General features: G+C 46.2%; 1 protein-coding gene and 1 long non-coding RNA gene across 2 annotated transcripts in view; one reads left to right on the forward strand and one right to left on the reverse strand.

Moving 5' to 3' along the window:
• Positions 1-20,677, reverse strand: part of STAT2 (signal transducer and activator of transcription 2) — a 50,423-nt gene that overhangs the window by 2,391 nt on the left and 27,355 nt on the right. Inside the window, exons 14-22 of the mRNA XM_079966349.1 lie at positions 20,155-20,214; positions 18,026-18,109; positions 16,831-16,929; positions 13,982-14,117; positions 12,150-12,199; positions 11,980-12,068; positions 9,557-9,696; positions 6,778-6,966; positions 3,795-3,852 (exon numbers count right to left, since the gene is read on the reverse strand). Coding sequence (XP_079822475.1) covers positions 3,795-3,852; positions 6,778-6,966; positions 9,557-9,696; positions 11,980-12,068; positions 12,150-12,199; positions 13,982-14,117; positions 16,831-16,929; positions 18,026-18,109; positions 20,155-20,214 — 905 coding nt within the window. The remainder of the gene's footprint in view (positions 1-3,794; positions 3,853-6,777; positions 6,967-9,556; positions 9,697-11,979; positions 12,069-12,149; positions 12,200-13,981; positions 14,118-16,830; positions 16,930-18,025; positions 18,110-20,154; positions 20,215-20,677) is intronic.
• On the forward strand, positions 306-2,413 carry LOC307210515. The gene is made up of 2 exons (XR_013836047.1): positions 306-397; positions 733-2,413. It is a non-coding gene; the product is annotated as an uncharacterized lncRNA (long non-coding RNA).

A 20,677-nucleotide genomic window follows, 5' to 3' on the forward strand; every position in this document is an offset into this window, starting at 1 on the left:
AGGGGTCTCCAGGACTCTTCGCTGGAGACCAGCGGGGAGAGCACTGGTCCTCCTCTGCCCACACCCACCCTGCGCAGAAGACTTCCGCGCAGGGAAAGTAGGCGTAGACTTGGCGTCAAAGAGCTTTTGTGCTGGAAGAAGTTTAAGAAACGCCCACTGAGGGATTCTGCTAGCGACTGAACAGCCACGAAGTGAAGGGCTGTCCAGGCAGGAAAGGTTTGACCAGGCTAACTAGCCAGGCAGGTTAGCAACTTACGCACGAGCAACCCCCATACATTCATTACAATATATATATATATATATATATATATATATATATATATGCATGCCGTATTTTTCTGTGTATAAGACGCCACATGTATAAAACGACACTATTTTTTTTAAACCCAAAATTACAGTGGTGCCCCGCAAGACGAATGCCTCGCAAGACAGAAAACCCGCTAGACGAAAGGGTTTTCCGTTTTGGAGGCGCTTCGCAAAACGAATTTCCCTATGGGCTTGCTTCGCAAGACGAGAATGTCTTGCGAGTTCCTGCGGGTTTTTTCCCCTCCCCCCCTTTTTCTAAGCCGCTAAGCCGCTTATCAGCTGATCCGCTAAGCCGCTTATCAGCTGATCTGCTAAGCCGCTAATAGCGCTAATCCGCTAATAGGGTTGCTTCGCAAGACGAAAAAACCGCAAGATGAAGAGACTCGCGGAACGGATTCTTTTCGTCTTGCGAGGCACCACTGTAAGATGTTTAGCTTTTTTGGGGGGTGGGGAGGTCACTTCTCCCAATCACTCACCCGTCTGCCCACCACAGCTGATCGCTTGCCACAACCACTGCCCATTGCACACACTCGCCACCTCCAACACCCCACCCGCCCAATTGCTGCAGCCAGCAATCGCCTGCGAAATTGCCACAGCCAATTGCCAGCAGGCCTTGCTGCAGCCATCAATCACCCGCCCAATCGCAACTGCCAATCTCCTGCTTGCTTCTGCCATTAATTGCACATCCCCCCTCCACATTCACTATCCATGTATAAGACGACACCTAATTTTTGCCTTTTTTTTTAGTCAAAAGCATCATCTTATACACAGAAAAATATGGGTGGGTGGGCGTAGTTTTACAATTTAAAATACTTATTTAAATATCCTTCAAATATCAATGACTTCCCTTCTTCTCTTTCCACGGTTCATTTTGCATATCATAAATCCTTGCATATTTTACAAAAACTAAACCATTCAGTATTCCATTATTGCATCCATCAAAACTTATTTACACTGTTCAATTTATTTTACTGCTGCCAACATTTTCAGCTGTACACAATTCGTCGCCATATATTAATATATAATAAACGTTTTCCAATCTTCTCTAAACATATATTCTCCTTGTCCCTTTATTCTATATGTTAAGTCTGCAAGCTGCGCATATTCTGTCAGCTTAAGTTGCCATTCTTCTCTGGTTGGGACCTCGCTCATTTTCCATTTTTGGGCTAACAAAACATGGGCCACAGTAGTGGCATACATAAATAACCTTTTCTGACATCTGGGAATTTCCGTTGGAATTATCCCCAACAAAAAGGACTCTGTGTTTTTGGTTTTTTTTTAAAGTACTTTTAAACATTTTTTTTCAATTCATTATGGATTATTTCCCAATACTCTCTTACTCTTTTACATGTCCACCACATATGAAAGAATGTTCCCTCAACCTCTTTGCATCTCCAGCACTGATCTGATTCAGTCTTATACATCTTAGCAAAGCTAGGTAAAGGTAAATGTAAAGGGACCCCTGACCACTAGGTCCAGTCGTGACCGACTCTGGGGTTGCAGCACTCATCTCGCTTTATTGGCTGGGGAGCCGGCGTACAGCTTCCGGGTCATGTGGCCATCATGACTAAGCCGCTTCTGGCAAACCAGAGCAGCACATGGAAATGCTGTTTATCTTCCCGCCGGAGTGGTACCTATTTATCTACTTGCACTTTGACGTGCTTTCAAACTGCTAGGTTGGCAGGAGCAGGGACCAAGCAACGGGAGCTCACGTCACAGGGATTCGAACCGCTGACCTTCTGATCGGCAAGTCCTAGGCTACTCGGAGTTAAATACCATCTGCAAATCGTTTTCAAGTACAGTGGTACCTTGGGTTACATATGCTTCAGGTTACAGACTCCGCTAACCCAAAAATAGTACCTCGGGTTAAGAACTTTGCTTCAGGATGAGAACAGAAATCGTGCTCCAGCAGCGCGGCAGCAGCGGGAGGCCCCATTAGCTAAAGTGGTGCTTCAGGTTAAGAACAGTTTCAGGTTAAGAACGGACCTCCAGAACGAATTAAGTACTTAACCTGAGGTACCACTGTAGTTCTCCTTTAAAGAATAACATGCTGTAAACTTCAAATCGTTTAAGTTTTCCCCAGAGGTTAAAATCTATTCCCCCCCCCCCCTGCAAATCTAATAACAAATTATACATTTTAGGCAAATTTCTGTCCTGAATTTTCCAACGTGCAGCTTCACTGCCTGTCCACAAGGGAAAGAGAGTGCGCTACGACTTTCAGATGCAGGACTAGATGGGATGTTGAGGCAGTGCCTTTTCTAACATGGCAACCAGGCTGCAAAACTCTCCCTAAAAAGCGTTGTTTGGCTGCCTCTCCTTTAGGCATCAAGCAAGCTGCAATTAACCTTTTATCCCATTGAGCATAGGTTAAAGTTTTGCCTTTGCCTAAGGTTTGGGTGTCTTTGCCTATGGCCCACCAGATGTCCCAATTTGGCCCATCAGGGTGTTTCCCCAAAGCCACACCCACCTGCCTTACACCTGACATTCTATGTGACATCACCGATAAGCTGATGGGTGGTGAGAGCTGGTCCTCTGAAGATCAGCTACACTAAGGAGTTCCCTTAGTGCTTGGAGTCACCAGACTTCATAGAAACGTCAGGTCAAAGTGGCCCACTGTAGAAGGGGGGAGCCCAGGATGTTCCTCCCCACAACCCCAGCCCAGGGGATTAAGTATGCAGGGCAGCCCCAAATTTCTGATGTCCCCAATAGGCTCAGAAGTTGAAAGAGGTGTGATGAGATCTGGTATGGCAAGTACCGTATTTTTCGCTCCATAAGGCGCACCTGACCTTAAGACGCACCTAGTTTTCAGAGGAGGAAAACAGGGAAAAAATATGTTGTACTAAACTATTTAATAAACTACTGGTATATCAGAGTGAGACTGAGAGGGACAGGAGCTGTATGTTTGTTTAGTGTGCATGCTCAAGGAGCCAGCAGATCAGCTGAGACGTGGGGGGATTTGCATAATTTTTCCCTCGCCCTCATCCCCTGCCCTCCAGTCCCCAGCAGCCTTCCTATATTACCTCCTGATTTTCACTGTGCTCGTGGCTCAGAGCTCGAGGTTGGTGGTTTTTTTTGCTGCTGGTTGCTTAAATTTTATCCTTCCGGATTCAACCCCTCCTGTGCCCTGCCGTCCCTCTGCAGCCTCATTGCTCCGTTTAGGGAGCACGCGGACCTTTGCTAGCTGAGGCTGCTGCAGCTGTTGCTGGCTAGGCACCGCTTTTAAAAGCGCCCGCTGGCTCTGAATCGCCTGCCTCCTCCCGGCTCGCTGTAAAGCAAACAAAGGGAGAGCCACGCAAAGCGGGACAGAAGCCCTGTAAGCGGCTCCCGCTTTGCTTGACTGACGGGAGCCACGGCTGCGGTCCAGTGCATTCGCTCAGACGCACAGGCAATTTCCCTTTCTTTTTAGAAGGAAAAAAGTGTGTCTTACGGAGCAAAAAATACGGTAAGCTCTCGAAGAGGCTGACATGGGATGAGATGGCACAACTCACTGAGACGAGACTCTGATCAGGCGGCGGTTCAAATAGCGTCTCTCTTCTGTCAGGTCCGCTGGGAAGGAGAGAAAAAAGGGTGTGTAAGGGAGCTAGAAGCAGGATTGGACCCCTCACCAACCAAAGCAAGGAAGACAGCACTGAGCTCAGCACCCATGAGTTCTGCCCCAGTGGATTCTGCATTCAGAGAGTGCCTGAAGTTTGTACAAATGTTACTCGAATTCTATGCTTGAGAAGAGATCTGGAAATCTGTCTTGTTGATATGCAAATGCACACCTTTTTATATATAAAAAATGAATAATTTACTTTGAAGTTTTTGAGTTGCAGAGTTAGTAACTATGATTTATATTTATTTTTTTAAAAAAAGCAAATATCATCTGTGTAGAGGAAAGGGGAAATCTGAATTATCTAGAGGGGGAAACAGGTTGGCCAGCAATGTTGTGTGGATGCTGTGTTAAAAGTGAAGGCAGACACAATGTTTTTAGAGCTGTGGAAGCATTCTGGAAGTGTTTTCAGGGTGACACTTTTACTGTAGAACCTATGGAGGTCTATGAAGCCCCAGCACCAGATTAATGTCCAAGTGTACCGTATTTTTCGCTCTATAAGACGCAACAGACCACAAGACGCACCTAATTTTTGGAGGAGGAAAACAAGAAAAAAAATATTCTGAATCTCAGAAACCAGAACAGCAAGAGGGATCGCTGTGCAGTGAAAGCAGCAATCCCTCTTGCTGTTCTGGCTTCTGGGATAGCTGCGCAGTCTGCATTTGCTCCATAAGACGCACACACATTTCCCCTTAATTTTTAGGAGGGAAAAAGTGAGTCTTATGGAGCAAAAATTACGGTATTTTAATTCTCAAGATACAAGCTCAGGGGCAGGCGGTTTGCAAGTGTGAAGCAGAAGCCAGCAGCACTGATTGGCCTTCCCCTGATGATGTGACCAATGAACCTTGCTCCCTTCACCCCAACCCATGGAGAAGTCTTGCACTTTCAAAAATATTTCTTAACAGCCAATACAATGGCAAATAAGTAGGTAAGCCTTCATGTAAAACATTCCTTTATTAATTTCCCCAAAATAAAAGGAGAGCCTACTTGAAGTATGGGGGCAAGACTAACAGCTGAGTTAACCTTCAATTTGCTGGTGTGCATGTCCAAATTTGGGACTAAGCCAGGCCCACACCAGAGCTGAAAAAATTGCTGCACGTTCCGGTTTTGTATAATTATTATGTGTCTTCACCCTTAGACAGTAAACTCCGCAGAGCAGAGGCTCTGGCTTTTTCTTCTTTTTGTTGTAAATTATGTTACTCTGTGAAGTTCTATGACATAGATGGCAGAATATAAAGTTTACCATAGTTATCGTTGGCGTTTTTTTTCTAGAAAAAGAGGTGCAGGAAATCACAATGAACACCTCCATTATTCTCTAATAATAATAATAATAATAAATTTTATTTATATCCCGCCCTCCCCAGCCGAAGCCGGGCTCAGAGCGGCTAACAACAGTAAAACGATAAAACATTCTAAAATCATTTCATTATAGAATTACAGTGGTGCCTTGCAAGACGAAATTAATCCGTTCCGTGAGGCTCTTCGTATAGCGATTTTTTCGTCTTGCGAAGCAAGCCCATTGACATCTTAGCGGATTAGCGCTATTAGCGGTTTAGCGGCTTTTAGCGGATCAGCTGATAAGCGGCTTATCAGCGGATCAGCTGATAAGCGGCTTAGGGCTTAGGAAAAGGGGGGGAAAGGGGAAAAACCCCGCAGGAACTCGCAAGACTTTTTCGTCTTGCGAAGCAAGCCCATAGGGAAATTCGTTTTGCGAAGCGCCTCCAAAACGGAAAACCCTTTCGTCTAGCGGGTTTTCCGTCTTGCGAGGCGTTCGTCTTGCGGGGCACCACTGTAATTCCAATCAAATTCATGGCAACCATTGGGCTAGAGTTCTGTGAGGATAACCAAAGGATAACCAAAGGCAATGGCGCTCCCCTGAGATGTGCCAGAACTGACATCTAGTGAGTTCCGGCTGAAAAAAGCCTGATCATCATCATCATGGCAGCCATAAAAGCTGTAGATGTTGTTTCAAAACCTCACCTCACCAGCAATCAAGTTCTCTGCGGCTCAGGACCCCAATCCGTTAAAGACTGCCTCTTCCCACATGAACCTACCCGGACCCTGAGATCACCTTCTGAGGCCCTCCTTCGTGTGCCGCCTCCTCAAGAGGTCCAGAGGACGACAATACAAAAACAGGCCTTCTCTGCAGTGGCTCCCCATCTGTAGAATGCTCTCCCTGGGGAGGTTCGGCTGGCGCCTTCATTACACACCAGGCAAAAACGTTTCTTTTTAACCAAGCCTTTGGGTTGATTTGATTTACACCCCATGCCCTTTTAAAATGTGGGTTTTTGGGGGAGGTGTGTTATTGGGTTGTTGTTTTAACTTTTATTATGTACCGTATTTTTTGCTCTATAAGACACACTTTTTCCCTCCTAAAAAGTAAGGGGAAATGTGTGTGCGTCTTATGGAGCGAATGCAGGCTGTGCAGCTATCCCAAAAGCCAGAACAGCAAGAGGGATCGCTGCGCAGCGCTCCCTCTTGCTGTTCTGGCTTCTGGGATTCAGAATATTATTTTTTCTTGTTTTCCTCCTCCAAAAACTAGGCGCGTCTTATGGTCTGGTGTGTCTTATAGAGCGAAAAATACGGTGCTTAACCCGAGGTACCACTGTAATTGAGTAAATTCTGAGTAAATACTGTATTTTGTGGTTTTCTATCTTATCCCTGAGACCCCTGGGTATAGGGCGGTATATAAATTCAGTAAGTCATAATCATCACCTGAGGAGGCTGAATTCTGCACGGCGAGATTACAGAAATACTGAATACATATAAGCCGGGCCCATAAACGTGAAAATGCAAGACATCCGAATGCCCTGGAATTCAGGGCATAGAAGAGTGTCATGAAAGAGGGAACCCCATGACAATCTGGCAGGCAGGAATACCTTCCCGGCGTTCGCTATAGTAAGGAGAAAAAGCTGAATCCCGGGGCGTGTCAGGATAGAGGTACTTCAGTGGATTCTCAGATTTTTGCTCCATAGCCAGGAAGTGATAGTCATGGATGATGTCTGGCAGCGCCAGGGACTTTAGCTCGACGCAGGTGTAGGGCTCCACTGACTGGAACCTGGGGGAACCTGCAGAGGTTAGAAACACATAGTCCAAGTGTCAGGTGGAGTTCTTTCTGATCTTGTCTGTAGATCAACCCATCCAGATGATGGATAGATAATTTATTACGGTCAAAGACCAGCTCGCATAACACAGTAAAAACAGCATCCATAAACTTAAAATAGACAATCAGAGCAGATTGCAGCAATAGCTCACGAGTTAAAATCGAGATATATACATACACCCGTACAACTGAGATTTGGGCTACCATAGAAATTGACCCTGAGGCGCCCCAAAGGGCAACTTCATCATTTCCCTAGTAAGCTATTTTATTCTAGAGAATGTTCTGTTCCTACAAATCTGGGCGCAGAATCTTGCTACCAGCCAGGTCGTCAGGTGGAATTAGTTTTGTTCATGCAAGCTTTTTCAAAACTGCATTTTAAATAAGTAAATTCTTCTTAGGCTATCTCTGTTGCAAGAATTCCCTCCGTCTTATCTTCTAGTGTTTGTTGACGATTATAAAGATTCTATTACTGGGTTTTTGGTTTTGGTTTTAAATCATTGTTTTGTAACAAGAAACCAAGGGAATATTTACTGAATAGCAGCTATATAAAAGTTAAATAAAACAGACAGGCAGGCTTAGAATGAAAATGGTCTGCCTACATCTCACCAGCATAGGGCCCAATTTAGGTTTGATGAGGCCCTAAGCTACTGAAGGTAATGGGGCCCTTTATACGTCCAGCTGTCCTTTGTCAACAACAAATTGTTGCTTTTTTGTGTTGAATATCTGCTATATGGTAATTTATGGACCTAATAGGTATCCAAAACAATTTGCACATAACAAAATATGTATTTTATCAAAGTAATTGTTGAACTGAAATACAATTAAGAATAAGTCTATTAATACATCCAGGTTTTTCCCTTTAAATTTTTTTGGGGGCCCCCAAGAGGGTGGGGCCCTAAGCTATAGCTTGTTGAAAGGTAAAGGGACTCCTGACCATTAGGTCCAGTCGCGGACGACTCTGGGGTTGCAACGCTCATCTCGTTTTATTGGCTTAGGGAGCCGGCGTATAGCTTCTGGGTCATGTGGCTAGCATGACTAAGCCGCTTCTGGCGAAACAGAGCATCGCATGGAAACGCCGTTTACCTTCCCGCGGGAGCGGTACCTATTTATCTACTTGTACTTTTTGGTGTGCTTTCGAACTGCTAGGTTGGCAGGAGCAGAGACCGAGCAACGGGAGCTCACCCCGTCGCGGGGATTCGAACCACCGACCTTCTGATCGGCAAGTCCTAGGCTCTGTGGTTTAACCCACAGCGCCACCCACTTGTTTATCTTATACGTAAATCTGGCACTGCACTAAACACATGAGGAGAGTTCAGAAGGACTGACAAAAATGGGAGGGTGTATCAATACCTCATTTTGGAAAATCCTGGTGCTGGTTCATGCATTCTATTTATTTATTTGGACCACGTTGTAAGTACTTAAATAATAATAATAATTTGTATTTAAAGGATTTTCACCTTCAAATCTGCAGGAAAGCAAAAGGAGATGGACTTAGTTCTGCTCCCGTGTAGAACTGGGACTGAACTGCAATGGATTTCTCTATCCCTAGTTCTTATACACACTTATCAGGTATAGAGATGGAAAGGCCTGGGGGGGGGGGGACTCCCTGAAAATGGGTGACTGGTGGCAAATATTCCCACTTCCACACCTGTTTTTGCTGGTTCCAGGGACACAAGAACAGGCCCTATAGCCGATTTTCCTTACCCCAGTGCAATCCAATTAAAATGATAAAAAATGAAAATAAAAGGCTTCTTTTGGTTTTTGTCATGTCCTTCAGAGACAGCCCAGACTTGCTTGATTTAATTAGCATTTCCCAGCTCTGCATCAATAATCAATACTTCAGATTTGCAATCGTAGCTTGGACTGTATGTTGTTTTTAACCTTGCTTATCTTCTTGTCCGAATGCTTGATTAAGTTATACTAATTAAAGGAAATGGATTTGCTGCAAGCCTAAAAACTCATCTTTGAACCATAAATTTTCTGTGTGCTGACACAAAGGGGCACTAACTCTCCAGCTTAACATGGCAGAGGGAAGTAGGGTAAAAACTAACTGCTACACAGAAATCATACTGAGCAAGGCAAAGTTGTCACAGGGACAACTGTTCCCCACATTCCACCCCCATTTTCACAGATTTTTTAAAAGGGATTCACATCTCTAATCAGTGCGTAAGTTAAAAAATACAATGAAGCATTGGAAAAATAGTTTTTTTAAACCCCCCCCCCCAAGAAAAAAAAAAACAGCAGAAAAACACACACACTGTGATGATTAAGAAGAAGAGGAGTTTGGATTTGATATCCCGCCTTTCACTCCCTTTAAGGAGTCTCAAAGCGGCTCACATTCTCCTTTCCCTTCCTCCCCCACAAGAAACACTCTGTGAGGTGAGTGGGGCTGAGAGACTTCAGAGAAGTGTGACTGGCCCAAGGTCACCCAGCAGCTGCATGTGGAGGAGCGGGGAATCGAACCCGGTTCACCAGATTACGAGTCTACCGCTCTTAACCACTACACCACACTGGCACCACAAGGCAAGGCAAGGGAGAGAATTCCAGGAAATAACCTGTGTTGTCGAAGTCCACCCAGGTAAAGGTGATGCCCCCATTTGCGGTGCTCTCACTGAAGCGCAGCAGGAAGGTGCCTGCCTTCTTCTTCTTCAACAAACTCCTCTCCCGCTTGCGGCTCACGAACCCCATGATGAGGCTAGGATGAGATGCAGGTGGGAAGAGGAGAAATATCGAGGTCAAACAGCTGCCACCTTTGCGCTGCCTTAACTCCCTCCCGACAACTGTAGCCTCACATCAGATGGGTGGGGTACAAATAATAAAATTACTTTTATGACGATCTCTTCCTGCAGTCCCCTCCCCTGAGTGACAAGGACAAGGAATTTACTCAATTACTGAAAACATGCACTGGCCAGTATGTGACTTGGATCTAGGGCAGGGTGGCTCATAGCTGAGACAGCATCTACTGGTGAAACTCGAAAAATTAGAATATCGTGGAAAAGTTCATTTATTTCAGTAATTCAACTTAAAAGGTGAAACTAATACATGAGATAGACTCATGACATGCAAAGCGAGATACAGTGGTACCTCACATTACATACGCTTCAGGTTACAGACTCCACTAACCCAGAAATAGTACAGTGGTGCCCCGCAAGACGAATGCCTCGCAAGACGGAAAACCCGCTAGACGAAAGGGTTTTCCGTTTTGGAGGTGCTTCGCAAAACAAATTTCCTATGGGCTTGCTTCGCAAGACGAAAATGTCTTGTGAGTTCCTGCGGGGGTTTTTTCCTTCCCCCCCTTTTTCTAAGCCGCTAAGCCGCTTATCTGCTTATCCGCTAAGCCGTTAAGCCGCTAAAAGCCGCTAAAAGCCGCTAAAAGCCGCTAAAAGCCGCTAAAAGCCGCTAAAAGCCGCTAAGCCGTCAATGGGCTTGCTTCGCAAGACGAAAAAACCGCTAGACGAAGAGACTTGCGGAACGGATTAATTTCGTCTTGCGAGGCACCACTGTACCTTGAGTTAAGAACTTTGCTTCAGGATGAGAACAGAAATCGTGCAGCAGCGGCAGGCCCCGTTAGCTAAAGTGGTACCTCGGGTTAAGAACAATTTCAGGTTAAGACCAAACCTCCAGAACGAATTAAGTACTTAACCAGAGGTACCACTGTATGTCAAGCCTTTATTTGTTATAATTGTGATGGTCATGGCGTACACCTCAGCAGCGCCACAGGCTGATAGCATCCATGCCATGCCACACTGAGGCAGTAATTGATGCTAAAGGGGCCCAAACCAAGTACTGAGTACATATGCATGCTTCTACTTCTCAGAGGTCCAATATTGCTCTATTTGCAATCCTTGTTTTGCTGATTTCATTTAATATTCTAATTGCTAATTTGGGGTTTTCATCAGCTGTATGCCATGACCATCACAATTATAACAAATAAAGGCTTGACATATGTCACTTTGCATGTCATGAGTCTATCTCATATATTAGTTTCACCTTTTAAGTTGAATTACTGCAATAAATGAACTTTCCCACGATATTCTAATTTTTCGAGTTTCACCTGTAGTTTTGAATAGAACAGTTGGGAGTTCGGCACAGTCTGTTGGCCGCAGAGCTGTGCATCGAAGGCTACCTGTGGGTCAATTCCCCATGGACTGAAGTGCTTGCTTGGTAATGTATATACTACAGTGGTACCTCTGGATGCGAACAGGATCCATTCCGGAGCCCTATTCGCATCCAGAAGCGAATGCAACCCGCATCTGCGCGTGCCGCAATTCGCCGCTTCCGCACATGCGCGTGACGTCATTGTGACCGTCTGCACATGCGGCGAAACCCGGCAGTAATGTGCTCCGTTACTTCCGGGTCGCCACGGAGCACAACCTGAAAATACTTATCCTGAAGCGTATTCCTCCCGAGGTATGACTGTACTTGCTGTTTGGAATAAAATCTGTAACCTTCTTACCCACTTGCGTTTGTGTTGCTTCTGAATCTGATTTGAAAAGAATCACCTTGCATTGGGCAAGACAATGTATTCCAACTCTACAACTATCATTCTATGAAAGGGGGTTTGTAACCTCAGGTTACAAACGCTTCAGGTTACATACGATTCAGGTTACAGACTCCGCTAACCCAGAAATATTACCTCGGGTTAAGAACTTTGCTTCAGGATGAGAACAGAAATCGCGCTCCGAGGGCACGGCAGCAGGAGGCCCCATTAGCTAAAGTGGTGCTTCAGGTTAAGAGCAGTTTCAGGTTAAGAACGGACCTCCGGAATGAATTAAGTACGTAACCAGAGGTACCACTGTATTTGCAAAGAACTCAGGTGGCTTTTGCAACGAGTGGCGGAGACGGGCAAAACACCCCCTAGCAAACAGCGCCCTCCAGGGGCCGTTGCCGTTCAAGGCTTTGTGCGACTCCTCGAGTTCTGCTATTTGAGAAGGAAGAAGCCAAATTTCCCCCTCTTCTTCCCCACCCCTCTCCTTACTCGTTGTTCCAGAGTTGCAGGAGGTGCTCCTTTATCAGGAGCAGGATGCCATCAATCCAGGTCCAGAAGGAGAAAGCGTACGAAGTAGGCTGTGGGGGAAAGGGGAGAGGAAATAAGAAGAGGGAAAGGCACTTCGGTGAGCAGCAGGAGGAGGCAGGGGCGGCGCTTACCCTGGCAAACTGTGCCCAGGCGACTGTGCTCTGCGATGTTGCATTTGGTCCTTCGGTGGAAAGAAAAGGCAAGAAGTGAGCTGCATGATTGTTCTGACAGAAATGGGGGGGGGGCGAGGCCTGTTAGTTCAGTGTTTCCCAACCGGTGTTCCGCGGCACACTAGTGTGCCGCGAGACGTTGCCTGGTGTGCCGTGGGAGGGAGGCGGGCGAGGCGGGCGGCGAGAGGCCTTAGGCGCCCTGCAGAAAGGCGTCCTCTTTGTGGGTGGGTTCTCCCCCCTCCCTTAGCGCATCGTATTTAGTTGGGGATTCTGGAGAGGGGGGCGGGGGCGCGCTGGCCCCGAGCGGAACAGACGCGCCGTCGTCCCCACCTCCCTCTCCTCAGTAGCTCCGAGCCGACTGACTGAGGGTGGGACGCGGCCAGCGGCGTCCTCTCTCTCTCTCTCTCTCCGCCTCCCAGCACCGCTTTTCCCGAGGCGGGCGCGCGCCTAAGGCTGAATGGGAGCAGCCTGGAGGCTTGGCGGCCTCTCAGCGGCTCATGACGGGCGTCCCCGAGGCGGGAGGTGCTGAGCAGGGGCTCTGCGAGAGGGCGCGAGGGATGCGTGGTGGTGCCTGCGCGCGCGTGACTTAAGAGGGCGACCTGCTGCCTCTCCTCTCTCTCCCCTCCCTCCCCTCATGGGCACGGAGTCCCCGGCACAGCTTGGCGCTACTACAGCTACAGCTGCTGCTGCTCCTGCTTGGATGAAGGCGGCTGCTTCTTCCTAACGCCCAGCCTCTGAGGGACCGCAGTCTCCCGCCCTCTTTTTTTTTTTTTGGCGGGATGCTGAGGTAAAGGATCCCCTCGCGCGCGGGCGGGCATCTCTTTGGGCAGGGCGCGTGTGGAGGCTTAAGGTGGGGAGTGTGGAGGGGTTGCCGCTTGCGAGGGGAGGGTTCATATTGTATTGGGCTGCGGTGTGGGCGACACGGCTCTCCAATGGCCAGCCCGCGGAGGAACATTGAGTTGGAGCATTTCGAGGAGAGGGACAAAAGGCGCACTGAATAAAGTATTTTATAATTTTTCATATTTCTGTTTACTTACTATTTCATAATAAAGTAATTATAAAATACTTTCTTTGTGTTTATTTGATTCCTATTAAAGAGAGTTACTTTATATATAGTCAATATAGGCACAGAGTTAATTTTTTAAACATTTTCTAATGGTGGTGTGCCTCGAGATTTTTTTCATGAAACAAGTGTGCCTTTGCCCAAAAAAGGTTGGGAAACACTGTGTTAGTTGACCCATCTTTGGCACCCCCACCCCCTTACTTCCACTTTATGGACTTGAGGGAACAGAAGATAACACTCTGTTATTCTATTTTGAGCAGCTACCACCAACCCTGGCTCTACATTCATGGTCACTGATGGAAAGTGGTACCTTGGTTCTCAAATGCCTTGGTTCCCAAATGCCGAAAACCCGGAAGAAAGCATTCCGGTTTTCCAACATTTTTCGGAAGCCAAATGTCTGATGTGGTTGTAGTCTATTGTTTCCGGGGCGCCTGCACCCATCAGAAGCTGCGCCTACATTTTCAAACATTTCGGAAGTCAAACGGACTTCCGGAATAGATTAAGTTTGGCGCTTTTGTTTTTGCCATCTATTTTGCGTTTTTGTTTTTGAGGCTTTTTCGGTTCATTTGTTTTTGTGACCGTGTGGAACCCAGTTCAGCTACTGATTGATTGATTGATTGATTGTGTGACTGTGGAAATGGATAAAAGCTAAATGGTGGGGTTCTGAAAATCCAAAATAAATTGAACCACTGCACTACAGTGGCCCCGCATTACCAGACTCCCCCATTACCATAGAGTTTCTCTCTCAGCATCTTGAGTTGATCTGCGTTTAGGCCTCGGTCAGTAGCAGCCAAGAATTGCCAGCTCAGGACAGGGGACAGCTGGTCCCAGGTGGCAGCAGGTGGATTGCAGAAAAATAGCTGGTTCTGAGAGAAAGAGAGGAGGGGAGAGGGAAAACACACACAGTGAGCCAGGCGAGACCAATTTAGGGAACAGGAGGGACACAGGGCATTTTAACAGGGAGAAATGTAAAGTATTGCACTTGGGCAAAAAAAATGAGAGGCACAAATACAAGATGGGTGACACCTGGCTTGAGAGCAGTACATGTGAAAAGGATCTAGGAGTCTTGGTTGACCACAAACTTGACATGAGCCAACAGTGTGACGCGGCAGCTAAAAAAGCCAATGCAATTCTGGGCTGCATCAATAGGAGTATAGCATCTAGATCAAGGGAAGTAATAGTGCCACTGTATTCTGCTCTGGTCAGACCTCACCTGGAGTACTGTGTCCAGTTCTGGGCACCACAGTTCAAGAAGGACACTGACAAACTGGAACGTGTCCAGAGGAGGGCAACCAAAATGGTCAAAGGCCTGGAAAGGATGCCTTATGAGGAACGGCTAAGGGAGCTGGGCATGTTTAGCCTGGAGAAGAGGAGGTTAAGGGGTGATATGATAGCCATGTTCAAATATATAAAAGGATGTCACATAGAGGAGGGAGAAAGGTTGTTTTCTGCTGCTCCAGAGAAGCGGACACGGAGCAATGGATCCAAACTACAAGAAAGAAGATTCCACCTAAACATTAGGAAGAACTTCCTGACAGTAAGAGCTGTTCGACAGTGGAATTTGCTGCCAAGGAGTGTGGTGGAGTCTCCTTCTTTGGAGGTCTTTAAGCAGAGGCTTGACAACCATATGTCAGGAGTGCTCTGATGGTGTTTCCTGCTTGGCAGGGGGTTGGATTTGATGGCCCTTGTGGTCTCTTCCAACTCTATGATTCTATGATTCTATGAGGTTGGAGGGAAATCCGGGACGATCAAAAGCTTTGATACAAAGCTGGCCGGGACAATGTCGCAAGAGTTACAAAAACCCAACACAGAACCCTGAAGGTGTTGCTACGTTCCAAGTCCCCTTCATCCCAGGCCCGTCGTTCGCCATGGGGCTGAGGCTGCTGGGATCCAACAACACCTGGGAGAGCGCCATGTTGTCTACAGTGGTACCTCGGGTTAAGTACTTAATTCGTTCTGGAGGTCCGTTCTTAACCTGAAACTTTAGCTAATGGGGCCTCCTCCTGCTGCCGCGCCGCCGCACGATTTCTGTTCTCATCCTGAAGCAAAGTTCTTAACCCGAGGTAATATTTCTGGGTTAGCGGAGTCCGTAACCTGAAGCGTATGCAACCTTAAGCGTATGTAACCTGAGGTACCACTGTACACAGAAGCGACTTTCATGTAGGAAGAGCAGGTTGCCTGTGGGGAAGAAAAGTCACGGGTCGACACATGTGCAAGACTGCTGCAGGCACATGCCCTGCGCAGTGTCGTGTGCTGTGGAGCACACACAAGGAATGGAGTCCGGAAATAAAAGGCGACCAGCGCCAAAGTTAGTGATTGTTTCTCCAGGGGGTGTTTCCGGGTATCCTCTGAAGCATGGTCGAGGTGTGTGTGTGGGGGGGTATTAATCTGCCATCTTCCGAACTGAGGGGGTCTTTACAGGCTAAACATGGGCAAGGTATCCACATCTAAATGACAGCAGTTCTATATTGGAATTCTGAATCAAATTATTATTTGCTGCTATATAATAAATAAATTAATTAACAACAACAACAACAACAACAACAACAATAATAATTTATTTATACCCCGCCCATCTGGCTAACAACAACAACAACAACAACAACAATAATTTATTTATACCCCGCCCATCTGGCTGGCTTTCCCCAGCCACTCTGGGCGGCTTCCAACAAAACACTAAAATACAATAACCTATTAAACATTAAAAGCTTCCCTAAACAGGGCTGCCTTCAGATGTCTTCTAAAAGTTTGGTAGTTATTTTTCTCTTTGACATCTGGCGGGAGGGCATTCCACAGGATGGGCGCCACCACCGAGAAGGCCCTCTGCCTGGTTCCCTGTAGCTTGGCTTCTCGCAGTGAGGGAACCGCCAGAAGGCCCTCAGCACTGGACCTCAGTGTATATTTATTCTTATTCTTATTCTTATTATTTATATACCACCCTATACCTGCAGGTGTCAAGAGTGGTTCACAGAATAAAACCAAAATATAAAACCACAAAGTACATAATCAGAATATTGGGTTGTTGGTAACCTGATAACACACACACACCCCACAAACATTTTAAAAGGGCACAGGATGTCAATCAAATCAACCCAAGGTAAAGAGGGACGTTTTTGCCTGGCGCCTAAAGGTGTATAATGAAGGCAGCAGCCAGACCTCCCTGGGGAGAGCATTCCGCAGACGGGGAGCCACTGCAGATAAGGCCCTGTTCTCGTGTTGCCACCTTCCGGAAGTTCACGCTGAGAAGGCACACAAAGAAGGGCCTCAGGTGATATAATTTTATTGTGTACTATTATATTCGAATGGATTGTTGAGTATTACTTTGCTTGACATAAGTCGTTTATTTCAAAAGTTATGTTTTTATTATGATTTTTTTGTATTGGATCAGATTGTTATAAGGTTATGATCTTTTTTGTGTATTTTGTTTCTTCAGCTTGCGAACCACCTTATGTATAGTAATTTTAAAAGGCGGTATACAAATTAAAAGTGAAATGAAACGAAATGCTTTCTGGCTAGGGTGTCAACCCTACCCCACAGAGGCGGCTTCCAAAAAAGAGAGAAATGTAGTATGTTTCTTACCGTTGGGTTTGGACTGAACATGAGGTACCATAAGATAGAGGCCCAAGCACTGGACATCTGGTTGGTATTAGAGATGACCACCACCGGCAAAGTGGATGTCTAAGAGGAGAAAGATCACAAATCTTGAAAGAGCAGCAATAAATGCCAATCCCAGACCCTGGGCCAAATTAAAAAGGCCATCGTCCCCATATGATAAATTCTGCTCTCTCCTTGACCAGGATTCACAAACTGGGGCAAAAACACGAAGAAGGCAGTCGGCAGATGGGCTTAATGGATCTTCCTTCTTCCCAATCTCCTCTCAGAGCTATCTCATTCTTCTGCAGTGACAAAAATATTCTCAACGAAGATAAGTTTGATCAAATGAAGTGTCGGTGATGCACAAGAGTTAGACAGAGTGCCGGCGTTTGTCACCTGTTTCGCCCATGAAGAGTCTTGGGCTTCTTCAGTAAATTCTCTCTCACGGTTTTGATATATTTATAAATATTCACTGGTGGTACAAACCAAAACTTATTAGTGTTTAAATAAAATAAATGCTTAAGCCAAGAAAGAACTTAGCATATGAAGTGCAAGTATTGATTTTCGTATTTATATTCTCAGAAATTACATAATGAATGTTTAAAGGTTAATCAGGTTTTGGTTTATATCACGAGTGAATGTATGTAAACACACCAAAATCTTGAGGGAGAATTTCCTGAAGAAAGAAATTAAATATTGTAGCTTAAGCCAAGAAGGAATGTAACATATGGACTCCAAGTAGAGACTTTTGTACTTGCCTGTTCAGATATTATTTAGAAATTTTATTTAATCTTTGTTGATATCTAACCCTTGAGCGTAACATCGCCGACACCTCGTTTGATCAAACTTACCTTTGTTGAAATCTACAGGAGCCTGGCTAAAGGAACTTTAAAGACTGAATTTTCCTTTTGGACACAATTTGAACGAGTTTTCTGTTTGTGGCTTCTTGTACCTTGTTCTCTCAATTTTTGGATTATTAATATAAGATTTAGAACGTAGAATGGTTTGTTTGGTAGTGTTTTATGTGCTGCTTATGTGCTGCTTACTTCATACTGGTTTACTATGAGAATTGGCAGCATAGGTTCATTTCTTCAGTAGGCTAACTTCAAGCAACCTGGCCAGTAAGAGGACTGCATTCAACCACAACCAACTCCTAACTTCATCAGTGAGGTCCTCATACCTGCAGCTGACAGGTAAAATCTTGGTAGCAATAGTCCAGGATGAAAGTGATGGTGTGAAGCTCCTCTGTGACAGGCAATAATCCCTATGGGAGGGAGAGAGAATGAGAATTAGCAAAGGCAAAAGGCACACACCTAGTTGAGTCTGTTATTTTATACAGACAGATTTTTCTGGAACCTTAAAAGATTTATTGGGTTGTGAACTTCTGTAGACTAGAGTCCATCCATCAGATGCAGGAAGTGTTAGAACAACTGACTACAGTGGTACCTCAGGTTAAGTACTTAATCCATTCCAGAGGCCCGTTCTTAACCTGAAACTGTTCTTAACCTGAAGCACCACTTTAGCTAATGGGGCCTCCTGCTGCTGCCGTGCCGCCGGAGCCCGATTTCTGTTCTCATTCTGAAGCAAAGTTCTTAACCTGAAGCACTATTTCTGGGTTAGCAGAGTCTATAAACTGAAGTGTATGTAACCTGAAGCGTATGTAACCCGAGGTACCACTGTACACACACTTCCAAGTACCATATTTTTCACTCTATTAGACGCACCGGACGATAAGACGCACCTAGTTTTTAGGAGAGGAAAACAAGAAATAAGAAAGCAACGCAAAGCATCATGAGCTAAGAGGGAGCGCTCCTCCATCTTCGCTCAGGAGGCTCTGCAGGGCTATCCCTCTTGCACCGATCCCTCTTGCCCTCCTGGCTTCAGCGAAAGCAAGCCTACTGGCTTTCCTCCCAAAAGAGCCGCACGCTCTATAGAGGGAGCGCGGCTCTTGGGGGCTTTTCTGGGAGGTGGGGGAAGGGACAGCGCCGTGCGGTTCTATCCTTTCCCCCACCTTCCGCAAAAGCCAGGGATAGCTGCACGAAGCCTCCGCAGGGCAGCGGGATGAAGGCTGCCCGTGCCCTGCTGAGGCTTCACGCGGCGAAGCTAGAACAGCTAGAGGGAGCGCTGCGCAGCGATCCCGCTCGCTGTCCTGGCTTATGGGATAGCCGCGTGCAGCCTCTCCCAGGAAAGGGGAGCCTTCATCCCCTGCCCGGGAGAGGCTGCGCAGCTAAGGCTCCCCCAAGAGCCGCGCTCCCTTTAAAGAGCACACGGAGTGTGTATGCGGCTCTTGGGGGCTTTTCCCCGAGGAAGGAGAAGGGCAGCCCTCACGGCTCCACACAGCTCTTTAAAGGGAGCACTGAGCAGAGCCTCCCACCTGCATTTGCTCCATAAAGAGGCACACACATTTCCCCTTACTTTTTAGGAGGGGAAAAGTGCGCCTTATAGAGCGAAAAATACGGTACTTAGGTGTGTCTGTGCCAAAAAGGCCACAAGATACAGTACAATGTCAGTTTATTGTGATGAGGGTGCCCCAAGCTCCAAGCAAACTAACTCTACTGTATGCATTGTTGTATTCCCCCCCTCATGCATTTAGTTTTCAGTTTATTATCAAGTTGTTCTGTATTTTACAGATTCCAAAGTCCCTTCGAGACATCTTCCTGTGGAAAGTGATGGATGAATATAATAAAAGAAATAATGACAGAGCACACTTAACTTGAAAAACACTTTTCTGTCTGTACTATGTCTGACTAAGAGCCTTGGATTTCCAGCAGTCAATGGAAAACCCAGGTTGAGGGATGGCAATATTGTACCTAAGTCTGCAGAGAACTGAGGCCTTCTCTTTAAAAGGCCTGTTATCAGATAAAAACCCTCTGATTACACACTAGCACCATTTTGTGCATCAGATATTACCTGCAGGGAAATCGTGATAAATCAAGGACAGCAAACCTTATGGAGGCACTACTACTAATATTATTATTATTTCCTTTATGAAATCTTGCGTTTTAGACACACGACAATCCAGTGTTCAACTGGATCGTTCCACTAGCAGCTAAAATTCTAGTTGCTTAGCGACACTTGTCTCTCTGTTTTTATTCCAGCTTGTTCTCATAACTATTGTATCTTGCTTTTATAAAAAAAAATTAGCCATTTTAAAACTGCTGGTCTATGGCCGTAATAAACTGAGTGGATCGGATTGGTGTGCTTAGAAAGCCATCCCTCTAAGCAGCATCAATAGCACTGCTGGGAGGCCAGAAAGGAGCCACATCACGGCTGCATTGAGCCAGCCACTCTTGGGAAAGGGAAACCCACCTCACTGAGCCCTTTGCTGCCCTTGCCTTTGCCCAAACCGCATTTCTGCTCCTTCAGCATCTGCAAAGAGAAGAAGAACCACATGTTTACAGGGCTGGAAGCAACCAGATGCCATCACACTGGGCAGCACACCCTGGCAGAGGTCAAAGCTGTTCTCATGCCTCTAAGACAGGGGTCAGCAACCTTTTTCAGCTGTGGGCCGGTCCACCGTCCCTCAGAACATGTGGTGGGCCGGATTATTTTTTTTTTTTTGGGGGGGGGGGGAATGAACGAATTCCTATGCCCCACAAATAACCCAGAGATGCATTTTAAATAAAAGCACACATTCTACTCATGTAAAAACACCAGACAGGCCCCACAAATAACCCAGAGATGCATTTGAAACAAAAGGACACATTCTAAAAAGGTAAAGGGACCCCTAACCATTAGGTCCAGTCGTAGCCGAATCTGGGGTTGCGGTGCTCATCTCGCTTTTTTGGCCGAGGGAGCCGGCGTATAGCTTCTGGGTCATGTGGCCAGCATG

This window comes from Podarcis cretensis (genome assembly GCF_951804945.1).
Source record: "Podarcis cretensis genome assembly, chromosome: 2".
Classification (NCBI taxonomy): Eukaryota; Metazoa; Chordata; class Lepidosauria; order Squamata; family Lacertidae; genus Podarcis; species Podarcis cretensis.